Source organism: Lutra lutra, chromosome 2 (assembly GCF_902655055.1).
Source record: "Lutra lutra chromosome 2, mLutLut1.2, whole genome shotgun sequence".
NCBI lineage: Eukaryota > Metazoa > Chordata > Mammalia > Carnivora > Mustelidae > Lutra > Lutra lutra.
The window spans coordinates 201557159-201580193 of record NC_062279.1 but is presented as its reverse complement, the minus strand read 5'-3'; the positions used below and the strand labels follow the sequence as shown (position 1 = coordinate 201580193).

General features: G+C 36.3%; 1 protein-coding gene across 1 annotated transcript; it reads right to left on the bottom strand.

Annotated features, from left to right (window-relative positions):
* Positions 1-1225: 1225 nt before the first annotated feature.
* ALB (albumin) lies at positions 1226-18333 on the bottom strand. Its single transcript, XM_047719502.1, has 15 exons — positions 18135-18333; positions 17172-17229; positions 15867-15999; positions 14152-14363; positions 13221-13353; positions 12615-12712; positions 11150-11279; positions 10020-10234; positions 8736-8868; positions 7462-7559; positions 6294-6432; positions 5274-5497; positions 3500-3632; positions 2809-2875; positions 1226-1372 (listed from the first exon to the last, which is right to left on the bottom strand). Exons 1-14 carry the CDS (start codon positions 18211-18213, stop codon positions 2834-2836), a joined length of 1827 nt encoding a protein of 608 aa, XP_047575458.1. The 5' UTR covers positions 18214-18333; the 3' UTR covers positions 1226-1372; positions 2809-2833.
* Positions 18334-23035: the final 4702 nt, after the last annotated feature.

Sequence of the window (23035 nt, the reverse complement as noted above, 5' to 3'; positions counted from 1 at the left end):
CCCAGCCAGAATAATGCGCTTGCCAGGCTGCCCTGTCAGATGTAAGTAGGCCTTGGGCTCCTGGACCACTCAGATTCAAACGTCTGAGCTCCCCAGGGGAATCTGAACCCTCAGGAAGCAGGGAAACTGAACTCCGGGAGTTCCATGTTTTGAAGCATCTTTGTCCAAAAGTTTTAAGTCCTCCTTCGCTTGCTGAGTGACAATAACCCCCAGAGAGGTCACGCAGACTTGGTCCTTGTGGGTCCAGTTCTGGGAAAGCATCTTATTCAAAATTTTCTGGATCTGTCTCCAGAGTCTCAGACAAGCCAGTGCCTACCATCTCCACTACTCCCCTTCTGGCCTCTCTCCCCACTTTGTGATGATTGCATCCAATATGGAAAAGTATTTGATATTGTCAGTGGTGAGGCCAAAGTAGGTAGTGGGTAGAATGGGTAGGGTTAGGAGCTGGAGGGCTGTGGGATACAATATTCCAGAAATGGAAGGAGACTTTTTTTTTCATACTTAAGATGAAACTATAAACATCATTATTAGGGAAAAATAAGCAGGTTGTGGATGGCAAATACATATGAAACCAGTGCTATAAAAATTTCTGAAGTACATGACTTAATGAGGCTATAAATAACTTTAGGTATGTAAATTCATAGATAATTGTCTGATATCAGTGTTTACCTCTGGGGACAGGGACAAACACCTCAGCTCTTAAAAGAACATTTTGTCTTCCAACTCTTGCACTCCCTCAAGCCTAGATATCTTGCTCACTCTTTATTGTACCTTCGTCTAGATCTCCTGATCCCCCCAACAATGCTTCTCCAAACTGCTTAAGCTTCTTAAACTGTTCAATTATTGTCATCCTAGACTGATTCACTTTTTTTTGAGGCTCAGTTTTTCTCCCTAGTTCAATTAACCATCCTTATAATCATCTCTATCCTCTTTGTCCCTCACATTTCTTAGTCTTAGTAGTAAAAAAAAAAAAAAGCCTATACCAGTTTACATCCTTTTATTCAGAATTATCATAATGTTAAAATATTCCTTTGAATGCTTATGATCCATAACTCAGAAGATTATTAATGTTTTTTAATCAGCCCCTAAAGAACTAGACGGAAGTGGGAAAAGAAAGAACAGTGGGATATTCACAGAACCTACAAAATTTTCAGGATGGCCATACATCTGTGAAAAAAAAAACAGTTCTAGACAACAACATCAGATTCTTTTCATTTTTTTATTAATTACAGCACAGAGAAGAGGGGCAAAAATGTTTAAAGAAATTTGTGTTCTTTAGTCAAAGGGTTGGTTTTACACCAACAGAAAAGAAAAACAGATGAGTAAGCTCTAGGTCTTCATTTCTCTTTCTTTCTCTTATTCTCAGGGCAGACTGAAAGACAAAAAGACAAATATGAGTACTGTTTGCAAAACAGTATGAGTTTTTGAAATCTATTCAAATGAATGTTGAATTGCTTGGATTGTCTTCCTGCAATTTCCACTAAAGAAAATCATTCAGCCTGTCCTGGACTCTGAATTCTTCTCTTGGGCTAGGGGAGAGGACACACCAATAATATTGTAAAGTCCTCCCTTCATCACTGGTGTCATTATCTCCTCAGGCTTCAAAGTCCCAAGCTTTTCATCATCACTTCTCAGAGTCACTTGATTAACTTACCTAAATTACTTACTTCTTACCTAAATTAATTACCATCAAAACAAGTGTTTTCTCAAAGTTAGACATTTCAGAAGAAACTCTTGCCATTTAGGATGAAAACAAAATCACATCTTGAAAAGATCAAACTCACAGGACATACAAAGTTGCTTCCTCACTTGAATGCGTGATCTGTAGTTATTACCAGGTGGGAAAGAGCAAGTGAAAACCTCACAATGGGGACAGACCTCATGTCAGTTTGGAAAATATGAAAATAATTCATGCTAGAAAATAGTTGGACAATCTGCTTTAAAAAAGAGAATTGATACTCTCTTTTTTAATTTCCCCCAAAATATGACAACCAAAATGGGTGAAATATGTTTATGTTCAAACATTTAAATTTTAAAGTGAGCCTTAGTAGCAAGTTATTCACTATAAAGTGCAAGTTCACATAAGTAGGTCTGTCATACTCTTCAATGAAATTAGTCTTCTACTGGGCTGTTAGATTGAACCATTCAACTGTTTTTTACCTTAAAAAATGCACTTTCAGGTCCAGCCTGATACCTAAAATGCCCACTGCAAACCACTGCTCAGTTGAATGGTTCTGTCTACTGTGTCCCATTAGGTCAGAATGGGACACTGGCTAACTCTCAAGCTTTGGTTTGAATTTTGAACTGTGGCTCCACCTCTCAAGAGCTGGGTTGTCCTTGTAAATTATGGAACCCAGGTCTATCTGTGCCTTCATTTTCTCATCTGAAAAATGGGAAAAATAATGACACTCAATTTAGGCAACTATTCTGAGAATTAAATAAGTTAGTATATATAAAGGTCTTAGACATGACTGGTACTGGTCTATGGGGCTCTTGGCAAATGGTTGTCAATATTTGCCATTTTATTTTATTTTTTTTTAAAGATTTTATTTATTTATTTGAGAGAGAGACAGTGAGAGAGAGCATGAGCTAGGAGAAGGTCAGAGGGAGAAGCAGACTCCCCATGGAGCTGGGAGCCTGATGTGGGACTCGATCCCGGGACCCCGGGATCATGACCTGAGCTGAAGGCAGTCGTCCAACCAACTGAGCCACCCAGGTGTCCCAATATTTGCCATTTTAATAGCAACTATTATAATTACCTTTTTTATATAAGTACTTTTTAAAAATAAAAATTCAAAGTATAGTTACCTGAGATGTTTGTGATGATGTTCTTTTAGGCTAAGGCAGCTTGAGCGGCAGCAACAAGTTTTGGACCCTGAATACAGAGAAATGACAGATTTGGGGAAAGTGTAAGCATCACTATTATGATAAAAAGTTAACATTTATACAGCCACTTGTGATTACAAACTAATTTTACATGAATCCCATTCTTTAATTCTAGTTTAGTACCAGAATTTCTACTAGGAAGCTTATTGACATCCATTGTTCCCAAAGGAATAAAAACATCACCCTCAAGTCAGAGGGGAAATATTAAATGATTCAGACACTGAAATAAATTTCCTCCATTAAGCTAGAACATCAAACTCAGATTAAACCCAATCACAAACCAGCACTTTTCAAGAACATGTTTCAATACATTAGTATTTTGTTTCAAAGACTGGAGCCTTACAAATATTTCTATCTATATTCATGAACATCACAACCTTAGAAAAAGAACAAATACTGGAACATCTACTGATATGCTCCAGTGCAACAGGAGATAAAAAATGAGACGTTTAAGTAATTTTGTCAGATAATTGTGTAATTCTCTGCATAACTGGAATAAGATTCTGGTCCTGAATGTACTGTGTCATTCAGATATATAAACCCCTAAGCTGTGGCCAGATCAAATGCAACAAGAAAGGAAATTAGCCATATTGCCCCCAAGAGACTCCAGTACCTCCTCAGCAAAGCAGCCTTCTTTGTTTTCAGCTGCACAGCACTTGTCCACAAAGGCTCCAAAATCCCCCATAACAGTTTTCAGTTGTTCATCAGTTGCCTTGGGTTTGTGTTTCAACAGCTCAACAAGTGCACTGTATTTGAATGAAAACAAAACAACAGCAATAAAAATCAGGGGAAAGGTTGACTTACATAAAGAAAGACATGGAATGAGTAAATCGCAGGATTAAAAGGCACAGTGTAGGGAATAGAGTCAATGGTACTGTAGTAACACTGTATGGTGGCAGACGGTATCTACACTTATGGGGAGCACAGCATAATGTACAGGCTTGTCAAGTCGCTATGTTGTACACCTGAAAATAATGTAACATTGTGTGTCAAATATGCATTGATTTTTTTTAAAAGGGAAAGAGAAAAATGGAGATGGGAAAGACAGTTGTATTATTGTTTAAGTTTATAAGTCTTAGAGCCAGGCAACTCTGAGCTTGAGGCCCAGGCTTACCACTATAAGATTTAATATTCTCATTTGCTTAATGAGGAGAATAAAAGCCATCTTCATAGTGTTGGTGGAAGGATCAAATGAGATGATCAATGTAAACTGTTTGACATATGTAATATCAATAAATCTCAATAAGTCAATAGATCTCTTGTCAGTAAGTCTCTAGGAAGGATATGTCATTGCATTTATACATTATTCAGATTTCAGATGTTATACTATATTAAGAAGAAAAAATTTTATACCATAGTGAATTGAATTTTCTAGTGATTTAAGAGCTAAAACTGATTCTTAAAAGAAATCGGAGGGGCAGACAAACCATTAGAGACTGTGGACTCTGAGAAACAAACTGAGGGTTTTGGAAGGGAGAAGGTTGAGAGGATGGGTGAGCCTGCTGGTGGGTATTAAGGAGGGCACGTACTGTGTGGGCACTGGGTGTGGTGCATAAACAATGAATCTTGGAACACTGAAAAAATATAATTAAATTAAGATTTTTTTAAAAAGCTTAATTATCTTGTTAGACTCCATTTAAAAGTTTCTAATCTGAAAGTCTTTATATCTGGTCCATGAAATTTACCCCATTTAGTTAATACTGGGAAGGCCATAGGTAATAAAATCATCCAAACTTATGTGAGCTGGTGGTCCTAGTTCCTTGACATCCACAGAGATAAAATAGTGCTAGAGAGAGAAGGGTTTTGCAATATTACCCATAAGTCTATGGCTATGATTAGAACACCCAAGATGATAACATATGGTGCTAAATTTCATGCACTTCTAACCCCTATTGACAGCAATAGGGTGTACAGCTTCCAAACTCATTTTTCTAGATGTTTTTCATCCAACTTGCATTCTCAAAAGTTATATGTTGAGGATTTGCCTTGTCTGTGGGTTGCCATAGAGCAAACTTAAAATAATCATTCATGCCTAGAAATATATTCTCCTATGATTTCTACTAACTAATTTGACATTTGCACAAATCCATCAGTTAATTGTTCATCTTTTTCTACTAAACTTTTCTTAAAACCTTATTCCACTCTAGCTTTTATCCACAAGACTATTCTGAATGATTTGTAGGGAAGATTCCAATATAGAGGTTTATTGCTAAGAAAACAAAAAGCTATCCATTTTATTCTTGACATTTTTATCAGCTTACTAAGATCAATACTTAAATACTATTTTCCAAAAAATATAATCACTACTTCAGAAAAAGTTACACATTTCAATGTACAATTCTCACTCTCAAGACTCTAAATGCTTACAGTAATGAAATACTACTCACGATTGTTTCTTCACTTGTTTCTCAGCCTCGGGAAGTGTGCATAAATCTGCATGGAAGGTGAATGTTTCAGCATTAAAGTCTTTGGGAACATATGTCTCATCGACTGCTAGAGCAGAAAAGCATGGTCGTCTGTTCACCAAGGACTCCGTGCAGCATTTGGTGACTCTCTCGCTCACTGGGGTCTTCTCATGCAACACGCACAATCGGTTCAGGACCACGGACAGCTAAAGGACAGTGCGGGAGAGCAGACATTCAAAAGAAAAATAGTAATAGTTTTCCCTTTACTTTTCAATGGACCAAAGACGTATTATATTTTACCTAACAACATTGAATCCAAGGTTGATTGGAGGAAGTGATTTTGTTTCACTTTAGAACTACAGATAATGAGGGACTTTTTAAAGAATGTTCTCTTTATGTCTACATTTTAATAATTCACTTGAGAAAATAATTGATTTAAATAATTTGATGTGGGGACGCCTGGGTGGCTCAGTTGGTTAAGCAGCTGCCTTCGGCTCAGGTCATGATCCCAGCGTCCTGGGATCAAGTCCCACATCGGGCTCCTTGCTTGGCGGGGAGCCTGCTTCTCCCTCTGCCTCTGCCTGCCATTCTGTCCGCCTGTGCTCGCTCTCTCTCCCTCTCTCTCTGACAAAAAATAAATAAATAAATAAATAAATAAATAATTTGATGTGAGTCCTCAGATATGTACAGGAGTGGGAAGGAAACAGTCTTATACAGACACACATTTTTAAGAGACCCCAAAGAATATGAAAGTTTTTTAAGTTCCAGGATGAAACATTGAAAACTCATGGAATTTTGGTCAATTTATCATTTTAGGGATCTTGTACAAATCTTCATTCAGGACAATAGGGGTGACCAAGTCCTAGGTGCCACTACCAAATACACACACATGCACGTGTATGCGCACACATGTTAGTTCACCCCTGTTTCTGAAAGTTAGCTTCGTCCATATCTAAAGGCAAAAATTCATCATTATTAACTTATTATACTTGAAAGACTTACATAATCTTCAGCACAGGACATTCTTTCTGTTTCGGGTTTGGTACAACACCTGGTGCCCACTTTTCCTAGTTTTCTTGAGACCTCCACAATAGTTGGAGTTGACACTTGGGGGAGTTTCTTGGTGTAACGAACTAAGAGCCTGGAACAAAATCACTCACATGTTTTCATGTTTTCTCTAACATAGCAGGTCAAGCAGAGAACACTTAGCCAAAATTAACTAAAATAATTACCCATCCATGAAATCACCTTTGTCTCCAGGTTGGTTGAATAGTATAGGGGAAGACCTTGTCCTGAGTAACTAGTTAAGCTTATCTTTGTTTTCACCTGTGCTGTATCATTCTAGGAAAGTAACTTATTATAATTCAGTGATATTAATATATTTATTTATTGCTTCTTTCTTTCCATAAAACCTACTGGGGTCTTAATATATATCAGCACCCTGCTAAATTTGAAAGGTAGGTATAAGTTTTCTCATCTATAAAACGGGAAAAGTTATATCTGACTCATAAGGATGGTGCAAGTATTAAAATAAAGTATGTAATCAACCTGGTATGGGACCCAGCACATAATAATCACTTACTAAGAATTCCAATCACCACTGAAAGTCACGTATGGCTACAATCTGCTCAAGGGAAGAGATGATATCTGGTTCACTGTTGTTATACCTAGCACCCATAGTCGGAAGAGTGCTAACATATGTAAACCAAACAGTAAATATCGATTGAATCGAGGTGTCTCTTATCTTTACCTCCACAGATAAGGCTCTATGTGGATCAGGACATTAGTCCATCAGCTTATATATTACTTCTTGAGCTACTATTATTTAAAGCCTACCACTTCCTCCTTTGTAAAGCATTGCTACATTTTGTTTGCCCATAAGCTATTCCTTAACCTTCAAGGGGCATCCTCGTTTCCTACATTCCATGATTTGCTATTTTCCTTTTCAATCTCAAGAGGCCAGTGTTTTAAATTGCAGTCAAATATAGGCCTCTCCTTCCCATTAATCATTTTATCTCTCCCTCTCTAGTCTTTCTTGATCGAGAGAGATTAGAAGTATATAATGTATTTTTGTGATTAAAATTTCCATGATAGGTGGTATATATATTAAGTCTTAAATAATTACAACTTGATCAAGAAAAAAAATCAACTGATAAACAAAAATACTTACGCATTTTGGAAGCCATACTCTCCAACTTTTTCAAAAAGTTCACAGTTTACTTTGACTAAATTCTGAGGCTCTTCCACAAGAGGTTTAAATTCATCAAGCTGAAAGAGAAAAGAATTGTGTCGACAGAATTCCACCTGAGCACCACACAGGTTCTTTTTCACGACTCCAAGCAGAATGAGATCCTTCCTCCTTCTGCCCAAAGCCATGTAATTAGATCTTTGATGTCAAATCTATCACAATATGTCCAAACTGTTTATTTGGCAAGGGTGTATAGTATAAGAGATTAAGACTACTCAGGCTCTGGATTGTGACTGCTGGTGTTCGAGCCGGGCCATCTGACTCATTTTCTAATTGTGTAATTACACCTCCCATATTTCTAAGCTTCAGAACCCTCACTGTTAAAATGAGAATTAACAAAAAAGAAAGGAGAAAAGGAAAAATAAAGAAAGAAAATGGGGATAAAGATGGTATTCACCTTTAGAATTGTTCTACAAACCATTTGAGTTAATGAAACTAAAACAGTGCCTGGTAGGTAATAAAAGCTTAGTAAATGATAACTATGGCTATATCATTATAATTAAACCAGCTCTCCAGTTGGATTCTGAGTTCCCTGAGATAAGAGATTTTACCTTGGTCATAGGCTCCAGTATGGTGCCCGGTGTATAGTAAGTTCTGGATAGAGGAAAGAATAACTTTCCTGTGATTCTAAAGCTTGGAAACCACTATATATGCCGGGAGTGTTAAATAGCTTAAACATGTTAAAATCCTCTTAAAGCATAGCTAAATATGGCCAAAATCCTCAAGGTTTCCCTTCCTTACTTCATATCTTGTAAAGCAATTTCTACACTTTTCCCCCAGGACCAGAAAATATTCTAAATGAATAGATTTCATAATCGTCCTTAAGATGCTAATTCTTGATATTTGATAATCTTGGGATCTGGTTAACTTTATATCTAAGCTAAGTCTCTTAACTTACAATTCAATTTATCTTATTTTGTCCTCAGGAGCATAAATAAAAGAAAAAGAATGGTCAAGATTTGTGAAATTAGAGATTGCTCTCTTCAGATCTTTCCTTTCTTGGCTCTTCTAGGTCTTACTAACCATTCTATTTAGAGCTATTTTTCCTGTAAGGTTTAAAATCACAGGATTGAAACTATGTCAAGAAAAGATCTAAATTGCACTATGTAGCAATTCACATGCTTGGATTACTTCTCTTTCTCATTATTAAGGATCATGAGCGGGAGCGCTACACTGTTTCCCACTAAGGAACGTACCACTTTGCCATAGCAGCTAGGAGGATCATCGGTGGCACAACACTTCTCCAGAGTGGCTTCATATTCCTTGGCAAGTCTCAACAGCAAAGAGACAGAGTACTCAGGATGCCTTCTTGAATATTCATACAAAAACCTAGTTCAGATGAAAATAAAATAGATTTCATTGGGCAAATGAGCAAGAAAGATCACATAACTCACCTCAAGAGTGACTCCTATCCCAAAGGTCTGAAATTGACTAGACCCCATGCAGGGAAGCTTAGTGGCTAAGGGTTTGCAGTTCAGAATTAAAGCTACCTGCGTTCAAATCCTCCTGTGCCACTTAGTTTGCCGTATCACCTTAAGCAACTTATTAAAACTATCACAGCCTTAGTTGCCTTCTCTGTAGAACGTGGATAATAACAGTACCTATCTCATAAGATGGTTTGCAGGAAATACATGACATGATCTTTGCAAAGTACACGCTGTGTGGCACAAATTAAATGTTTGATGAGTGACACCTGATATTATTATGTATATTTTTTATAACTTGAACTATACCTCAAAAGGGTTCTGATAAATAGAGATGTATTCTTGAATTTTTTTTTCCTCTTTATAGGAGTGAAATCTTGAAGGGTACACGATTTTGTGAAATATATTGCAACATTACACTATTATAATCCAACAATAAAGAATGCAAAGTTTACCACCACACTTACTGATTACATATAATCATTTATTTTGTCACTTAATTTCATGCTACCCTGCCATGCTACTGTACTCCTGGTCTGTTCAACCAAATATAAAACACGTGGTAGCAGACCGCATAATTCCTCTTATACTTCCTTATATAGATAGATAAATGGCAGGTAGATAGATAGATAGATACAGAAATACAGTGATGTAAAGATGCACCACATATATTCACACGTATCTATTATAGTAAGTTCAAGAAATACTCTTTGAATGAATAAATAAATAAATAATATGTTCATAATTAATGTATACAAAAATGTTTCTAGAGTATTCCCAGAAATATCCCAGAAAATGAATGGGGTCAGAATAAAGATAGAAACTGCTCTATTCTCTTCTCTACTGACTGAGTTTTTGCCATAAGCATGTATTAATCTATAATAATTTTTTAAATAATCAATTTTCCCTCAAAATTTAAAAGCTAGGAGAGGGAAGGATAAAGAAGCATTGTAGACAACATGGAAATTGTAGCAATGTCAAAGAAAAGCCTAGTTTATCTTTCCAAATCCTGAGACCATCCAAAAAGCATGGAAGGATTATTCCTTATCCACTTACGTGCCCAGGAACACATCTTTTGCCTCCTGATAGTTTTTGCAAACTTCCTTATCTTCAACAAAATCAGCAGCTAATGGGGGCAGGTCACCAGGCAACTCATCTCTTTCCACCTCTGCAAGGCACTGGGATTTTTCCAACACAGGCTTATCGCAGCATTCCTTCAGTTTAGTGGAGATTGAATCCTGATTTTCACACATGTACTTGGCCAGATCCGCCTATAAGCAAGTCGATAAAAATTTTTCAGTGTAAATGGACATCACTGCACTTTCTCCCCAGATATTTATTATGTTGGCAAAACATGTTTACTGTGTTCTAAGACCATACATATACCAACATGACTTCTATAAATACTTTCAGTTCATGTTCCTAAGACTAGGGACTCAGAACTACTAAAATATTGTCAATTAATTACAAAAGACTGGTCAGTAACAGGGAGCCATCTCTGTTATTATTAGTTTTATATTTTGACTGTCAAGTCATTTAAGGTTCTAAATTAAAACTCAGTACTATTTTTCCAAATAGTCCCCTCACACATTTTGAAACCAAAAAACTAAATAAAATGTGAGAGATCTTTGAAAAATTAGTCAAAGGCCCATAATCACGGGCCCTACTTACGCATGTAACATTTTTGTCTTAAATTTTCCAGAAAGTATTCTGAGAGATTAAGATGCTGGTATTTGGTCATATTTTTAAGTTTGGAAAAAAGTGATATCATGCTAAATATGTGTATAGTTAACACAGATGGTTAACTGAAAGAGAATAAAAAGGAGGGAAACTACATAATTTCCAAAGATCTCTTTAGGTAGTAGCTCTTCTCCAACTCCACCCACCTCCCAAAAATGTCTGCTTAGAAATCTCCCTTAGTAGGTGCTGTCAGTGTAAGCCTGTGTCCTCACAATATGACTGAAAGGGTTACAAATTAGTGAATGTGTTTGTCAGATCATTTAGTGAGTGGGATAGCCAGGTTAAAAAAGAAAAAAAAAGGTACCACACAGCAGGTAAAGAATTGAGCAGATTAGACATAGAAAACAATCTCAACCCACTGTCGGCTTCAAGGATAATACTAAACAAATTCATCCTACCAGCTGAAGTGTGTAAGTTACTAACAGAGCATACTGTGGATTCTTTACCCTGTCATCTGCACATTCAAGAAGGTCACCATGGCAGCATTCCTTGTGGACTTTGGTAAGATCTGTCACCAATTTGGAAACCTCTGCAAACTCAGCTTTGGGGAATTTCTGGCTCAGGCGAGCTACTGACCTAAAAAGAAAATTCCATGCAATAGTTTATGTCAAAGCATTAGGAAAATACTACTCAAAACAAGAAAATTCAGGATAAAATAACATATAATTTGTAAAATCCATTTGTTCTTATTTTAATGCTAGTTCTGAGCCACATGGTTATCTGAGAGCAAAATATTTCCTTAGGTCATAATTAGCTATTGTAAGGGTGTGTGTGGTGGATAGAAGTCCAGCAATTCATGAAAGCGGAAATCAAAGAGAGATTCTAGAAGGAGCAACATGTGGAGAGCCATCCGGTTTGAAGCCCAGACCTGACTTCTAGATGTGGTTGTGTCACTTATTAGCAGTGGGACACGAGGCAAGTTACGTAGCCTCTCTGAACCTCAGCCTCTCCACGGTCATGACAGCATGCTACACTGAAAGATTGAGGCGAGGACTAAATCAGTCAATCCATATGAAACCATTTTATAAACTGGAACCAAGACATTGATCCAGTGAGGAATCTAAGCTTCCCGCCAACAGGGAACAAGCTAATATCCACATGATTTCCCAAATCATGTCAACATTTCCTCCATCGGATGGAAGTTCCTTCTTCCCCCCAAACCAATCACAGCCTGTTCAACTGCATTTCGTTTCATGTTGGGGGTTTTTTGTTTACTGATTTAGTTAGTTGATCTTGGTGACATGGGGGTAGGGATGGCCGGCAAAAATCGCTCAAACGATGGTTTCTAGAGAGCTTGTAGAATATCTGCTATTTTCATGTTATCTCTTGTTGCTGTTGATTCATTGTTGACTAGCAAGTGAGGGATGGGGAAGGGGATTTCTCTTGGCTTAGAAATTGAAGAACGCTCCTAGAACCAGTGAAGGAATATAAAAACAGAGACCCAGACAAAACCAAGGGATTAACAACAGAGCTAGAGCTATGAGAAAATGAGTACTAACCCTGATGGCTAAACTAATTAACAGAACATAAAAGGAAAAACATTTCCAGATAACTGGTGTTGTTTGGGGGAATAAAATTAAGTAGAAGACCCTGACAACTGCTCTATTGAAAGAGTGGATCATTAGAATAAGGTCCCTAGTCTTTCTAAATAAGTGGAATTTAAATATTGTCCTAGAAGGACAAAAAAAGATACCTCCTAAATTCTGTGGCTACCTAGAAAAATGTGATAAAAAATAATGAGGAATTGTCACTGATGCTCTGATTTTCACCACTGTCAAATTTCTACATTTTAAACAACCAGGAAGATGTATGTAAAAGTACCTCCATAAAATGCCATATAAGTGTACATTTTTGTCAACTGAACCATAACCACTTACATCATTATAAAGATTCAAACTAAGTTTAAAATACCATGCTTTGAAGGCTCTATCTCCGAATTTCTGGAGGCTGGCACACTTGAATCTTTCTCTGGCAGATGAAACCAGTACTTTTTCCCTCAAAGCCTCAATCTGCAAAAAGAAATGATTTGGGAAAAATTAGAAAAGGAAAGTTCTATGCAAAGCACTTCTTCATAAGTTCAGATAAGACTGTGCCGAATTAAAATTTAAAGAGATAATTTACACCTAAATTCCCAAGCACCCACTATTAGCAAATAATTATTTTGCTATGCAGGGAGAGCAAAATCAGTCTGGTCCTAGTGGAAAACTCTAGGTGGTTAAGAACCAGAATAGAGACATCACCAAGGAAAAGGGCGCTGACAGGAAATGTGGAAGACAGAGTCCACTAATATCCCAGAAAATATAGCTTTGCTGAGTTCTCAGTTTTGCATATAATTTATCTCAATATCTCCTCCACCAACTCTCACAACATCACTAAACTCCCTAGAATAGGGAGGAATGCTTTTTTGACCATGTAAAGGAGTTTGTCTCAGAGACACAAATTCCCTAAATCTAGCCACGAGATGCTCAAAGTCTGACGTTTGATGTGAATTGGTCCTCCCATTCCTCTGGACAATACCTTGGGTTCCAGGCAGGCGGCCTTATCAGCAGCTTGGCAACATTCTGCAAAAACTCCTTTATATTGTTGAGCATAGTAAAGGAGTTCTGGGGCATAAAAGTAAGGATGTCTTCTGGCAACTTCATACAGGTATCTACATTTTCAAAAAGAAAAACGGGCAGTCATGTTTCTATAGCAAACAGTAGTGTGGGGACAACTGTAATCAACATTCTCATCTAATTTACCAGTTAATCTCAATATGTACATGACGACCTTGCCTTTATCATTCTGAAAGTCAGTGAAAGGTTGAACTTCTATATATAAATTATGTACAGACATATATATGTTTTATATATATGTACACATATATACACACACATCGGTGTAAAATAAACTTTGGTGATGCAATATTTTTGACCAAAATGAAATAAATTCTGAGAATAACTAAATATATATCTTCATAATATTTTATCACAGGCCAATCTCTCCATTTTTTGTTTTGTTTTGTTTTGTTTTTTGTTTTTTACATATCACGTTCTATTTCAATGAACTCTAAAAGCTCTTTGATCCCATTTTTTTCATCCTGGATAATTTTGTAGTATCAGATCTTACTGCTTTGAAAATTGTCATTAGAATAAAAGCTTCGAAGCGTTAATGTCAGGAATATTTTTTACGGGGCGCCTGGGTGGCTCAGTGGGTTAAAGCCTCTGCCTTCAGCTCGGGCCATGATCCCAGGATCCTGGGATCGAGCCCCGCATCAGGCTCTCTGCTCAGCGGGGACCCTGCTTCCTCCTCTCTCTGCCTGCCTCTCTGCTTACTTGTGATCTCTGTCTGTCAAATAAATAAATAAAATATTTTAAAAAAAGAATATTTTTTACTATAGTAACAGCTATAAGCCTCGAACTTGTTTCATAATTTTTCATTTTGAAACATAAAAATCAGAATGACTTACTTTCCCAGAAACTTCTGTTCATTTTCCTGAAAGGCAGTGCACATGACCTCAGGGTCTGGGGTCACCAGCAGAGGGAAGCCCGGGTTATCATCTTTGTGGGCCAGGAAGCACTCATTTCTCTCAGGCTCCTGTTTCTCACAGCAGTCAGCCAGCTCGCCATACTTTTCCCGAAGAGAAGCAACTGTACACAGTTTGTCTCCAAAGAGAGTGTGCTAGGTGGAAGAGAGCAGGCTTCAGGTCACTGGGAGATATTTTATTTTCTTTGTACCCAAAGAACAGTATAAAAAAATTGAAAGTATGGGTAAACCTTGGTTAGGTTTTTTTTTTTTTCCTCAGGGTTAGAGAGTTTCCCTTGATTTGACCATGTATAGGACTTTTGTAAGAATTGACCATCACCTGACTACTTAGGGTGGGTAGGGCAGAAGGACAACACAAAAGAATGAACATGGCGCCTATTTCTACATATTGCTACAGGTTAGGAGAGCTGATAAAAAAAAAAAAAAAATCAAGGGAAAATAATCCTCTAAGTAACAAGTGAATTCACAGTAGGGAAAAAGTATTCAGATAGTTTCTCATTTGATCTGCTCCTTTCTGAAATGTCCAACTTTTAAGTAGATACTATTCAAAAACTGAGGAGTAACACAATTTACTGTATATTATTATGGAAAATGTAGATCTTTTTTATTCTAGAAACATTTGCCTCAAAACACATTCCATTAAATGTATTCTTTCTGTCCCTATTAATTTTTTATTATGAAAGTAATTGGCTCTTCAGGGAAAATATATTGCTGAAGACAGAATTCATTAATTTTCTGAAAAATGCATTTTTAAAAATTCATATTTATAGCCATAACTTTGTGTTATGAGTTGAGTATTGAGTTAAAGTACTGATTCTAACTGGAGAAAAAGATAAATAGAGAGAAAGAAATAAGAGAGGGAGAGATGGGGCACCTGGGTGGCTCAGTGGGTTAAAGCCTCTGCCTTCAGCTCAGGTCATGATCCCAGGGTCCTGGGATTGAGCCCCACATCGGGCCCTCTGCACAACAGGGAGCCTGCTTCTTCCTCTCTCCCTGCCGCCTCTCTGACTACTTGTGGTCTCTGTCTATCAAATAAATAAATAAAATCTTAAAAAAAAAAGAGGGGGAGAGATTTCAGTGATAAACACTGGCCTTGTCCTCGACAGGTATACACACGTTGAGTGGTGAGAGAAACGTAAACCTCTCCCTGAATCAACACCTACATGGAAATACCAAAAGTTCAAAGTCCTTCAAAATGAATAAATGCCTATTTTTTATTCTATGTAAAAATATAACTATCCCTAAAATGAGGACTATATCACTGTACTATTATTTTACCTAAGAAACAAAATCAACACAAAAATCAGATGAGTGTCTCCGGAAGATAAAAGCCACACTCTCACTGTTAGCCTCAATGAAAAGAAATCAAACCTGGGATTTTAAAAAGAGACTTTTACAAATCACAAATGTCCATTTAAATACACTGTAACTGTTGTGCGTGGTCTTCATAAAGAAATGTTTTTAAAACTGTGAGTTTAGCTGGAACATCTCTGCCATAGAAGAAACAAAGGCTATCCCCACTTCTGAGAGTTGCTTACAAATTAATAATTGAGGAAACAAAAGTGGCATTGTTTTTCCTTTGAAATGATCAGGATTACTTATAAGAAGAAATAATACTCAAAATCAAAATGTACTTACAAGGGATTTGCCGCAGTCGGCCGCTGTCTGGTCAGCAGCACAACCTTTTGCAAACTCAGTCACTTCCGTTGCTAATTTCACATGGTCTTCAAATGGGCACCGCTGGAGATACTGAGAAAAGGAAACCAGCGCCCTGAAACAAAGGACAAATATAAAAATGTAGCATGGCGCACATGGGTGGCTCAGTCAGTTAAGCGTCAGCCTTCAGCTCAGGTCGTGATCCCAAGGTCCTAAGATGGAGCCCAGTGTGGGGTTCTCTACTCAGCGGGAAGCCTGCTTCTCCTTCTCCCTTTACCCCTCCCCCTGCTTGTTCTGGTGTGCGCTCGCTTGCTCTCGCTCCCTCTCTCAAATAAATAAACAAATAAAATCTTTAAAAAAAAAAAAAAGACAAATCTAACATGGTGAACTGTTAATATAAAGTATCTTGCTTTATAATATATATATCTATATATAATATATATAAATATATATAATAATATATATTTTATATATCTCGCTGGACAACAAACTGTGTCTGTATATGTTCTATATTTTATACATCTCACTATTAGCCAGAAAGTCTATTCACATCAACTGTTATCTGAAACCTAACCAGGCATATGTGGCTTTCTGAGCAAAGCAGACATGTATTTACACCATTTTTAAATACATGTGTGTGCCTGTCAGGAGATGTACAAACATAGAGCAGGCAAGTGAAATGTATTTTAAATAAATCTAATTATTAAGACTAGGGACATTACATAGGTCCTTTGACTATTTAAAACCAAAAAACCAAAGCCACACATACCTCTCACTTAATCAGGCTGTACCATGAGATTGGCCTTTAAAAAGTAAACTGTTTTCTCATTTTGTACTAGATCTAAAAATATTAAAATGTTCTCAAGAAACCACATAACTATTTGGTAGGTAAAGGAATTTAGTAAGTGAGCCGCAAAAGGAAACATATATTAAATTATTTCTCACCATGCAGGTTACGGAAGAGTTCCGGAGCCACACTGTCCAGTACAGTGGCCAGTAGCCACATGTGGCTGCATAGATTTAAATAAATCAAAATTAAATGCAACTTTAATTTCTGACCCTCAGTTGCACTTGCCACATTTAAAGTGTTCAATAGCCACGTGTGGCCAGTGGCTGCCATATTGAACAGCACTGATGTAGAATATTTCCATCAATGCAGAAAATTCTATTGGATAGGATGGTTCTGGAAGATGGACTCTGATGACAGAGGAATATAAGAACTTCAGAGTAATAACCAACACTATTAGGGACATTAAATTTGACTATTGAGTATTTTTTTTAACTTACAGGCCTCTGAAATGTTCTTCTCCCAAATCATTGTACCGATGAGCAATCTCACTCTGTTCTGGAGAGGAAAAAAGAAAAAACAAAACAGACTTACTTACATTCTGAAGAAAACAACTTAGTTATGATATTACTTTTTGTGCTTCTCTCCATGTGACTTAGGTATTCATTTGCTCCAAAGTACCGGCCTCGGATCCCTACAGAAAATCTTGGGTTGGTGGTGAACTACTTCTTCTGCATTAAAACAGACGAGTTATTTAATCACTGATGATACTATTTGAAAAATCATTAAAACTGTAAAATACTTATAGCTTTATATTCAAACTTGGATAAGATCTAACGTTCTTGCGTTGTCTATTAACAGCTTCTGAAAGGACAGTCTAAAATGAAAAATATAAATACAAGTTCTGTTTATAAGATTAGCAACACAGGTTTTTGTTTTTTTATAAACCAGGTGCAGCCTTTGGGAATTGGAGCTATGAATTCTAACATCAACTATATTCTGCGAAGTTTGTCACTCTGCCTAAGTTCCTTCATGTGCAGAAGGAAGTTACAGCTACTAAACAATTTTCACCATTTTTTTTTTTTTTACCTAGGATGTTAGAAATATATAAATAAGATAACTTCCTGGGCACCTGGATGACTCAGTCAGTTAAGTCTCTGCCACCTGCTCAGGTCATGATGGTCCCAGGCTGCTCAGTGGGGAGTCCGTTTCTCCCTCTCCCTCTGCCTGTCCCCTCGCTGGTGCTCTCTCTCTCTCTCTCTCAATCCCTCTGTCCCTCTTAAATAAATCAATAAAATCTTAAAAAAAAAACCTTCCTGAGGGATCACAGATACAAAATATCATCACCATCTAGAAATGTATGCTAAAGGAAAATGCTTCTTTAAAGACACAGAGTTTTCTAAAATTTTCTCTTACTAGGAAAATACAGTAAAAGTTGAACAATAGGAAAATAGAATTCTTACGTGCTTCTCGACGAGTCAGGCCCCTGGAATAAGCAGAGCTAAAGAGAAAGAGGAGGGAAATAAAAGTTACCCACTTCATTGTGGCAAAGGCTTGTGGGGTTGATAGAAAAGGTAGGAGGAACAGAGGGAAATTCGCACTAATATACTTCTTTAACCAATAATTGTAGATTATTAACCAGACTCATCTTTGTATTTCATTGGTCCCCGACTGATTACAAAATTCATATTATTCTTGCCAAAAAAACTGTTTGACTAAATCCGTTGCGTATGTTTGCCATTTGGAACTGTTTTCTCCACAAGACGACCTTGTCAATTCATTAGTTATGTAAAACATCTTATCAAATTTTACATAAGAGTTTAAACCATTTGTCCCTATTATTCATTACCATGTTCTTTAGCTGTGATTTACCATTTGACATTTTAGTTTTTAATATTTGCAAAATTCTAACCAAACCAATGACTTAGCTTGGAAATAAGACTTAATAAAAGAGCTAAGCTCTGAACTGTATCTATTATTAACTCCAGGTATGCTTTTGTCAATAAATAATGAAAAATTCACATACACACATGAGGGCTTCCATGTCTTTTTCACTCTCCTAAAATTGTTCTGTCTAAAAAAAGCTGATGTTTCCTCAAATGCAAACTAAGAGAAAGCCACAAGAACAGTAACAATGAAAATGGATGTTCAGAAGTTCTACACTCCCATCCCGGCTGTGGCCCACATGTGATTCAGGTCCTCTGGTAAGATACTTAGATGTAATGGAGGTATATCTCATGGAATTTTCAGTTAAGGAGATATGGGGGAAAAAATGGATGCAATGACAGTAATGACAATCTCTACCATAAAAATGTATATAGGATAGGAACATCCGGGTGACTCAATTGGTTAAGTGTCCAACCCTTGATCTCAGGTCAGATTTTGATCTCAGGATTGTGAGTTCAAGCACCATGTTGAGCTCCACACGGGACATGGAGCCCACTGGAAAACAATATATATATATATATATATATATACACACACACACACACACATATGTATGACAGATTGAGACTTGATTACACCTCCAGAGGTTATAAGACTCCTAAATCTTTACCAGGTATCATATTCTTTCTAATCCTGATTCCCCTTCCTTTCTCCCTTTTAATAAAAAAAACAGCCACATGTTTTTCTTTAATGTTACTTTTTATTTCAAAATAAATTTAACATCATGTCTGAAAACAAAGCAAAGACGATTTTCAAAAAAAAATTTTTTTCAAACTGCTTCCCTTATTCTCCCCACCGAAGATTATGATCTCTACCTATGAAGAGCTACTCTATCTGCTTTAAAGATAAGGAGCCACAAATTTCAACCAGTAGGAAAATTGACTTTCTCTGATACCACAAAACAACAATTAGTTTCAAACAGTCGATTCGCTTAATTAAGTAACTGAGTCAGTCAATACTGTCAGTCAAGTGCCATATGGCACATATAGGCAGAGAGACTAACAAATACTGAAGAGAAGCATCACTTTTTTTATTCAGTCACATGATGAAAGGTATGTACTTTCCATGATCATATTTTATTTTATGTCATTTTCAGGTATGGGTGCTAATTAAATAATTCAAACACAGAAGAGACTATAGATACAAAAAAGATAGGAGATAATAGGTGATAGATGATAGATTAGATAGATAGATAGATAGAGATGAAGTTTTCTTAAGTAGCACAAGGGAGACCTGCATAATGGAGTCTGACTTATCTTTCATGCCACAGTTGAACAGAAATAAAAGAATGTCTGCCTGTGGAATTGTTCCTGTTGGAAAAAAACTATTTTAACTCTGAAAGCCTATATTAGAAAAGACAAAAAGGATACTATTCTAACTTTTTAGCCTTGTAAATAGAAAAAATAATTCCTTTTTTTTGTAAATTATATTTAATATATGTATTATTTTTGCTTCCAAGAATGAGTAAACATCTTTATTTGAAGTCATTGTCCAACCCTGGGTTTTCTTTATATAAATCCTTGAGGAAGTCTTGATCAAACATGCTATTCATATCATTGAATGTAATTGTATTGCTAATTCACAAAACCAGGCCTTTGTCATGCACATTTATACTTTGTGAATGTTCTTTCATTTAACAAATGAAAATAATATTAGTGTCACCATCTACTTTGCACAGCAATACTATATGGTAATACAATGGTAAATATAGAACACCAAAAAAAAATCAAATTCATCATTGTTCTAGAAACCTGAAATTGATTTTTCTATATTTAATGAAGATTCCAAAGTTTTAAGGCCCATAATTTCAAATATAAAATTAAAAACACCTGAATTTTTCCTTATGGTACCAACAAAGTGGTTCCACGGATGTATCCTTATTGGGGATTTGTAGATGGTTGAGAAATAACATACTTAATTCTTAACACTATCTGCATGCTTAAAATCTATCTTAATTAATAAGAAACACCAAAAAATACATTTTGTGGATTCCCAAAATAAGAGTGCCTGTATTTATCTTCTCTTAGTTCTGCATGTACATTCTATACTGAAAGAAATAAAACCACATAATTGTTAGTTATTTCTAAGTATTCTGTTCTTCAAGCTTTTAAAATCTTATGTTTAGTTAGTCATCAAGTAAATGTAAATGTTTAAACCAGGAGTTATAAATATGGCCTACAGAATCTAGTTTCTAAGTAAATAGGAAACTATCTCCAATGACTTTTAAACATTTTCCCATTTTTGTGGAAGAAGTTTAAAAAGAGAGCGTCATTAAGAAAATTGCTTCTTATGGAAAGAAGAATAATATTCTGATCATTTAAAAGAGAAAAATAACTCAATTGAAATATAAATATAACTAGAAATTATTAAATCTGAGTTTTAATCCCTTTTGTCCTGTGGTTTGTTTTTTTGTTTTGTTTTGTTTTTTGGTTTTTGTTTTCTTTTTTTGACAGGATAGAAAAGGCACAGTTTTGGGTTTTTTTTTTAAGATTTTACTTATTTATTTGATAGAGATCACAGGTGGGCAGAGAGGCAGGCAGAGAGAGGAGGAAGCAGGCTCCCTGCTGAGCAGAGCGTCTGATGTGGGTCTTGATCCCATGACCCTGGGATCATGGCCTGAGCCAAAGGCAGAGGCTTTAACTCACTGAGCCACCCAGACGCCCTGAAAAGACACAGTTTTGAAGCATATGAAGCATCTCCTTGGACTAGTCCCTCATTTCCTTGTCACCTTAATCATAATCTTAAACCTATGCCTTTCTACTATTCTGTGGATTCCGGAAGCTTCTCAGCAAGTCATTCCATCCAGGTTTCTCTCTGGCTGGCCAACTTCTTACTCCAGTCCTTAATGCTGTTTCCATCTGGAATAGAGCACTACCTCAGAATTACCTTCTCTTAGAAATAAAGTGGAACATGCATAAAATGTGAAAAAAAAATGTCTAATAACAGCCTCAGTATTTTAACAGACACTTTACAGAGACAACCACTGAACCCAAATTAATTCCAAAATACTAGAAATTTGGATCCTTTTGGAAAGAAAAGTGGAGACAAGAGAATCTTTTCTTAGCCTTCTTCCTACTATCCTATGGACACGTGCAGATCCTCGCTATCATGAAGGGCCTGGACTGCTGTGTGAGGCATACAGAGAAGTAGACAAGTAGAAGACCCCAAAGCATGAACTAACTAGCTGAAACACTTAAGTGGTTTAATTTCTTAATTTCTTATTCACTTGTGAAGGTACATTTCCCATTAAAAACAAGAAAATAAACTATCCAAAATGTGTAGACTTTCATGGGTGTTTCTAATGCAAATTTAGAAAGTTGTAATGTGATCCCAGTATCAGCTGTCCCCTTATCTCCCTCCATAAGCCAATATTCCCCAAAATACCACTGAGATTTCACAGAAGACAACAGGAAGAACATTTACATTATACAAACCACACCAGATGACCATCTTTGGCTTGTTCCACCTCTAAAGTCCCTCCCTCCAAAACTCTCATGACAGAAGGATTCCTTTTCTCATGGTACAATGCCTTTCCTCATGGTACAATGGGCCTGTGAAATTTACTTCAAATTTTTACTATGCAGTTTAATTCAGCTCAATGCCAACTTCTAGTTCCAAGCTCAAACACACAGATCCATATAGATCTCCATGCCATATGGGTCAAGTTGGATGAAATTATCTTTAAGAACTCTTCACCTTGAACATTCTCTGATTCCATATTCCCACTGTCTCATTCTTATAGAATGAGAAAATGGCCTGACTGGTAGAAGGTAGAATGAATATATCAAGTTAAGGAATTGGGATCCAAATTTGAGAATTTGTTCATTGCTGCCCATGACCTGCCCAATGGCTCCTCAGGCATAACCCTCTATCTAGTTCAGGTTGACATTTTTAAGAAATAAAAAGATCTTTTAAACTTGCCTTATTACAAGTAAAATGACACTTTCCAACATCTTTTTATCATTTTTCCATTCTGAGAAAAATATAGCTAATGTCTGAAAGCCATGCTTATTCATTCTTCATATACATTAACACCCAACAGAATCTATAACATATAAATTGAAATTGATGCTAGTAATTCTTTTCTCATAACACCACCTATGGATGGAAATCAAATAAATGAATACACTACTGAGAGTTTAAAAGTGCTTAGTCTACTCATATTCTATATTTTTTCCAAACATAATTGAAGAGACTTACTACCTAAAAAGAGGTTAATTTAAAGTTACAAAACTGGACTTTTTAAAATCTCTTGCAAAACAACAAAGGTTGAGTAGCTAAAATATTCCTATGCTAATATTTCAGTGGATTATACACCTAAAACTAATGTAACATTGCATATCAACTATACTCAAATTTTTAAAACTAACATGATAGATGAATGGATAAATAATACATGATATATACTTGTGTGTGT

Coding starts and splice junctions, on each gene's coding strand:
- ALB (XM_047719502.1), bottom strand. CDS start 18,213: ATGAAGTGGGTAACTTTTATTTCCCTCCTCTTTCTCTTTAGCTCTGCT. Junction 14,364..15,866: donor CCGACTGCGGCAAATCCCTT/GTAAGTACATTT, acceptor TCTTCCACCTAG/CACACTCTCTTTGGAGACAA. Junction 7,560..8,735: donor CTAGCTGCTATGGCAAAGTG/GTACGTTCCTTA, acceptor TTTCTCTTTCAG/CTTGATGAATTTAAACCTCT.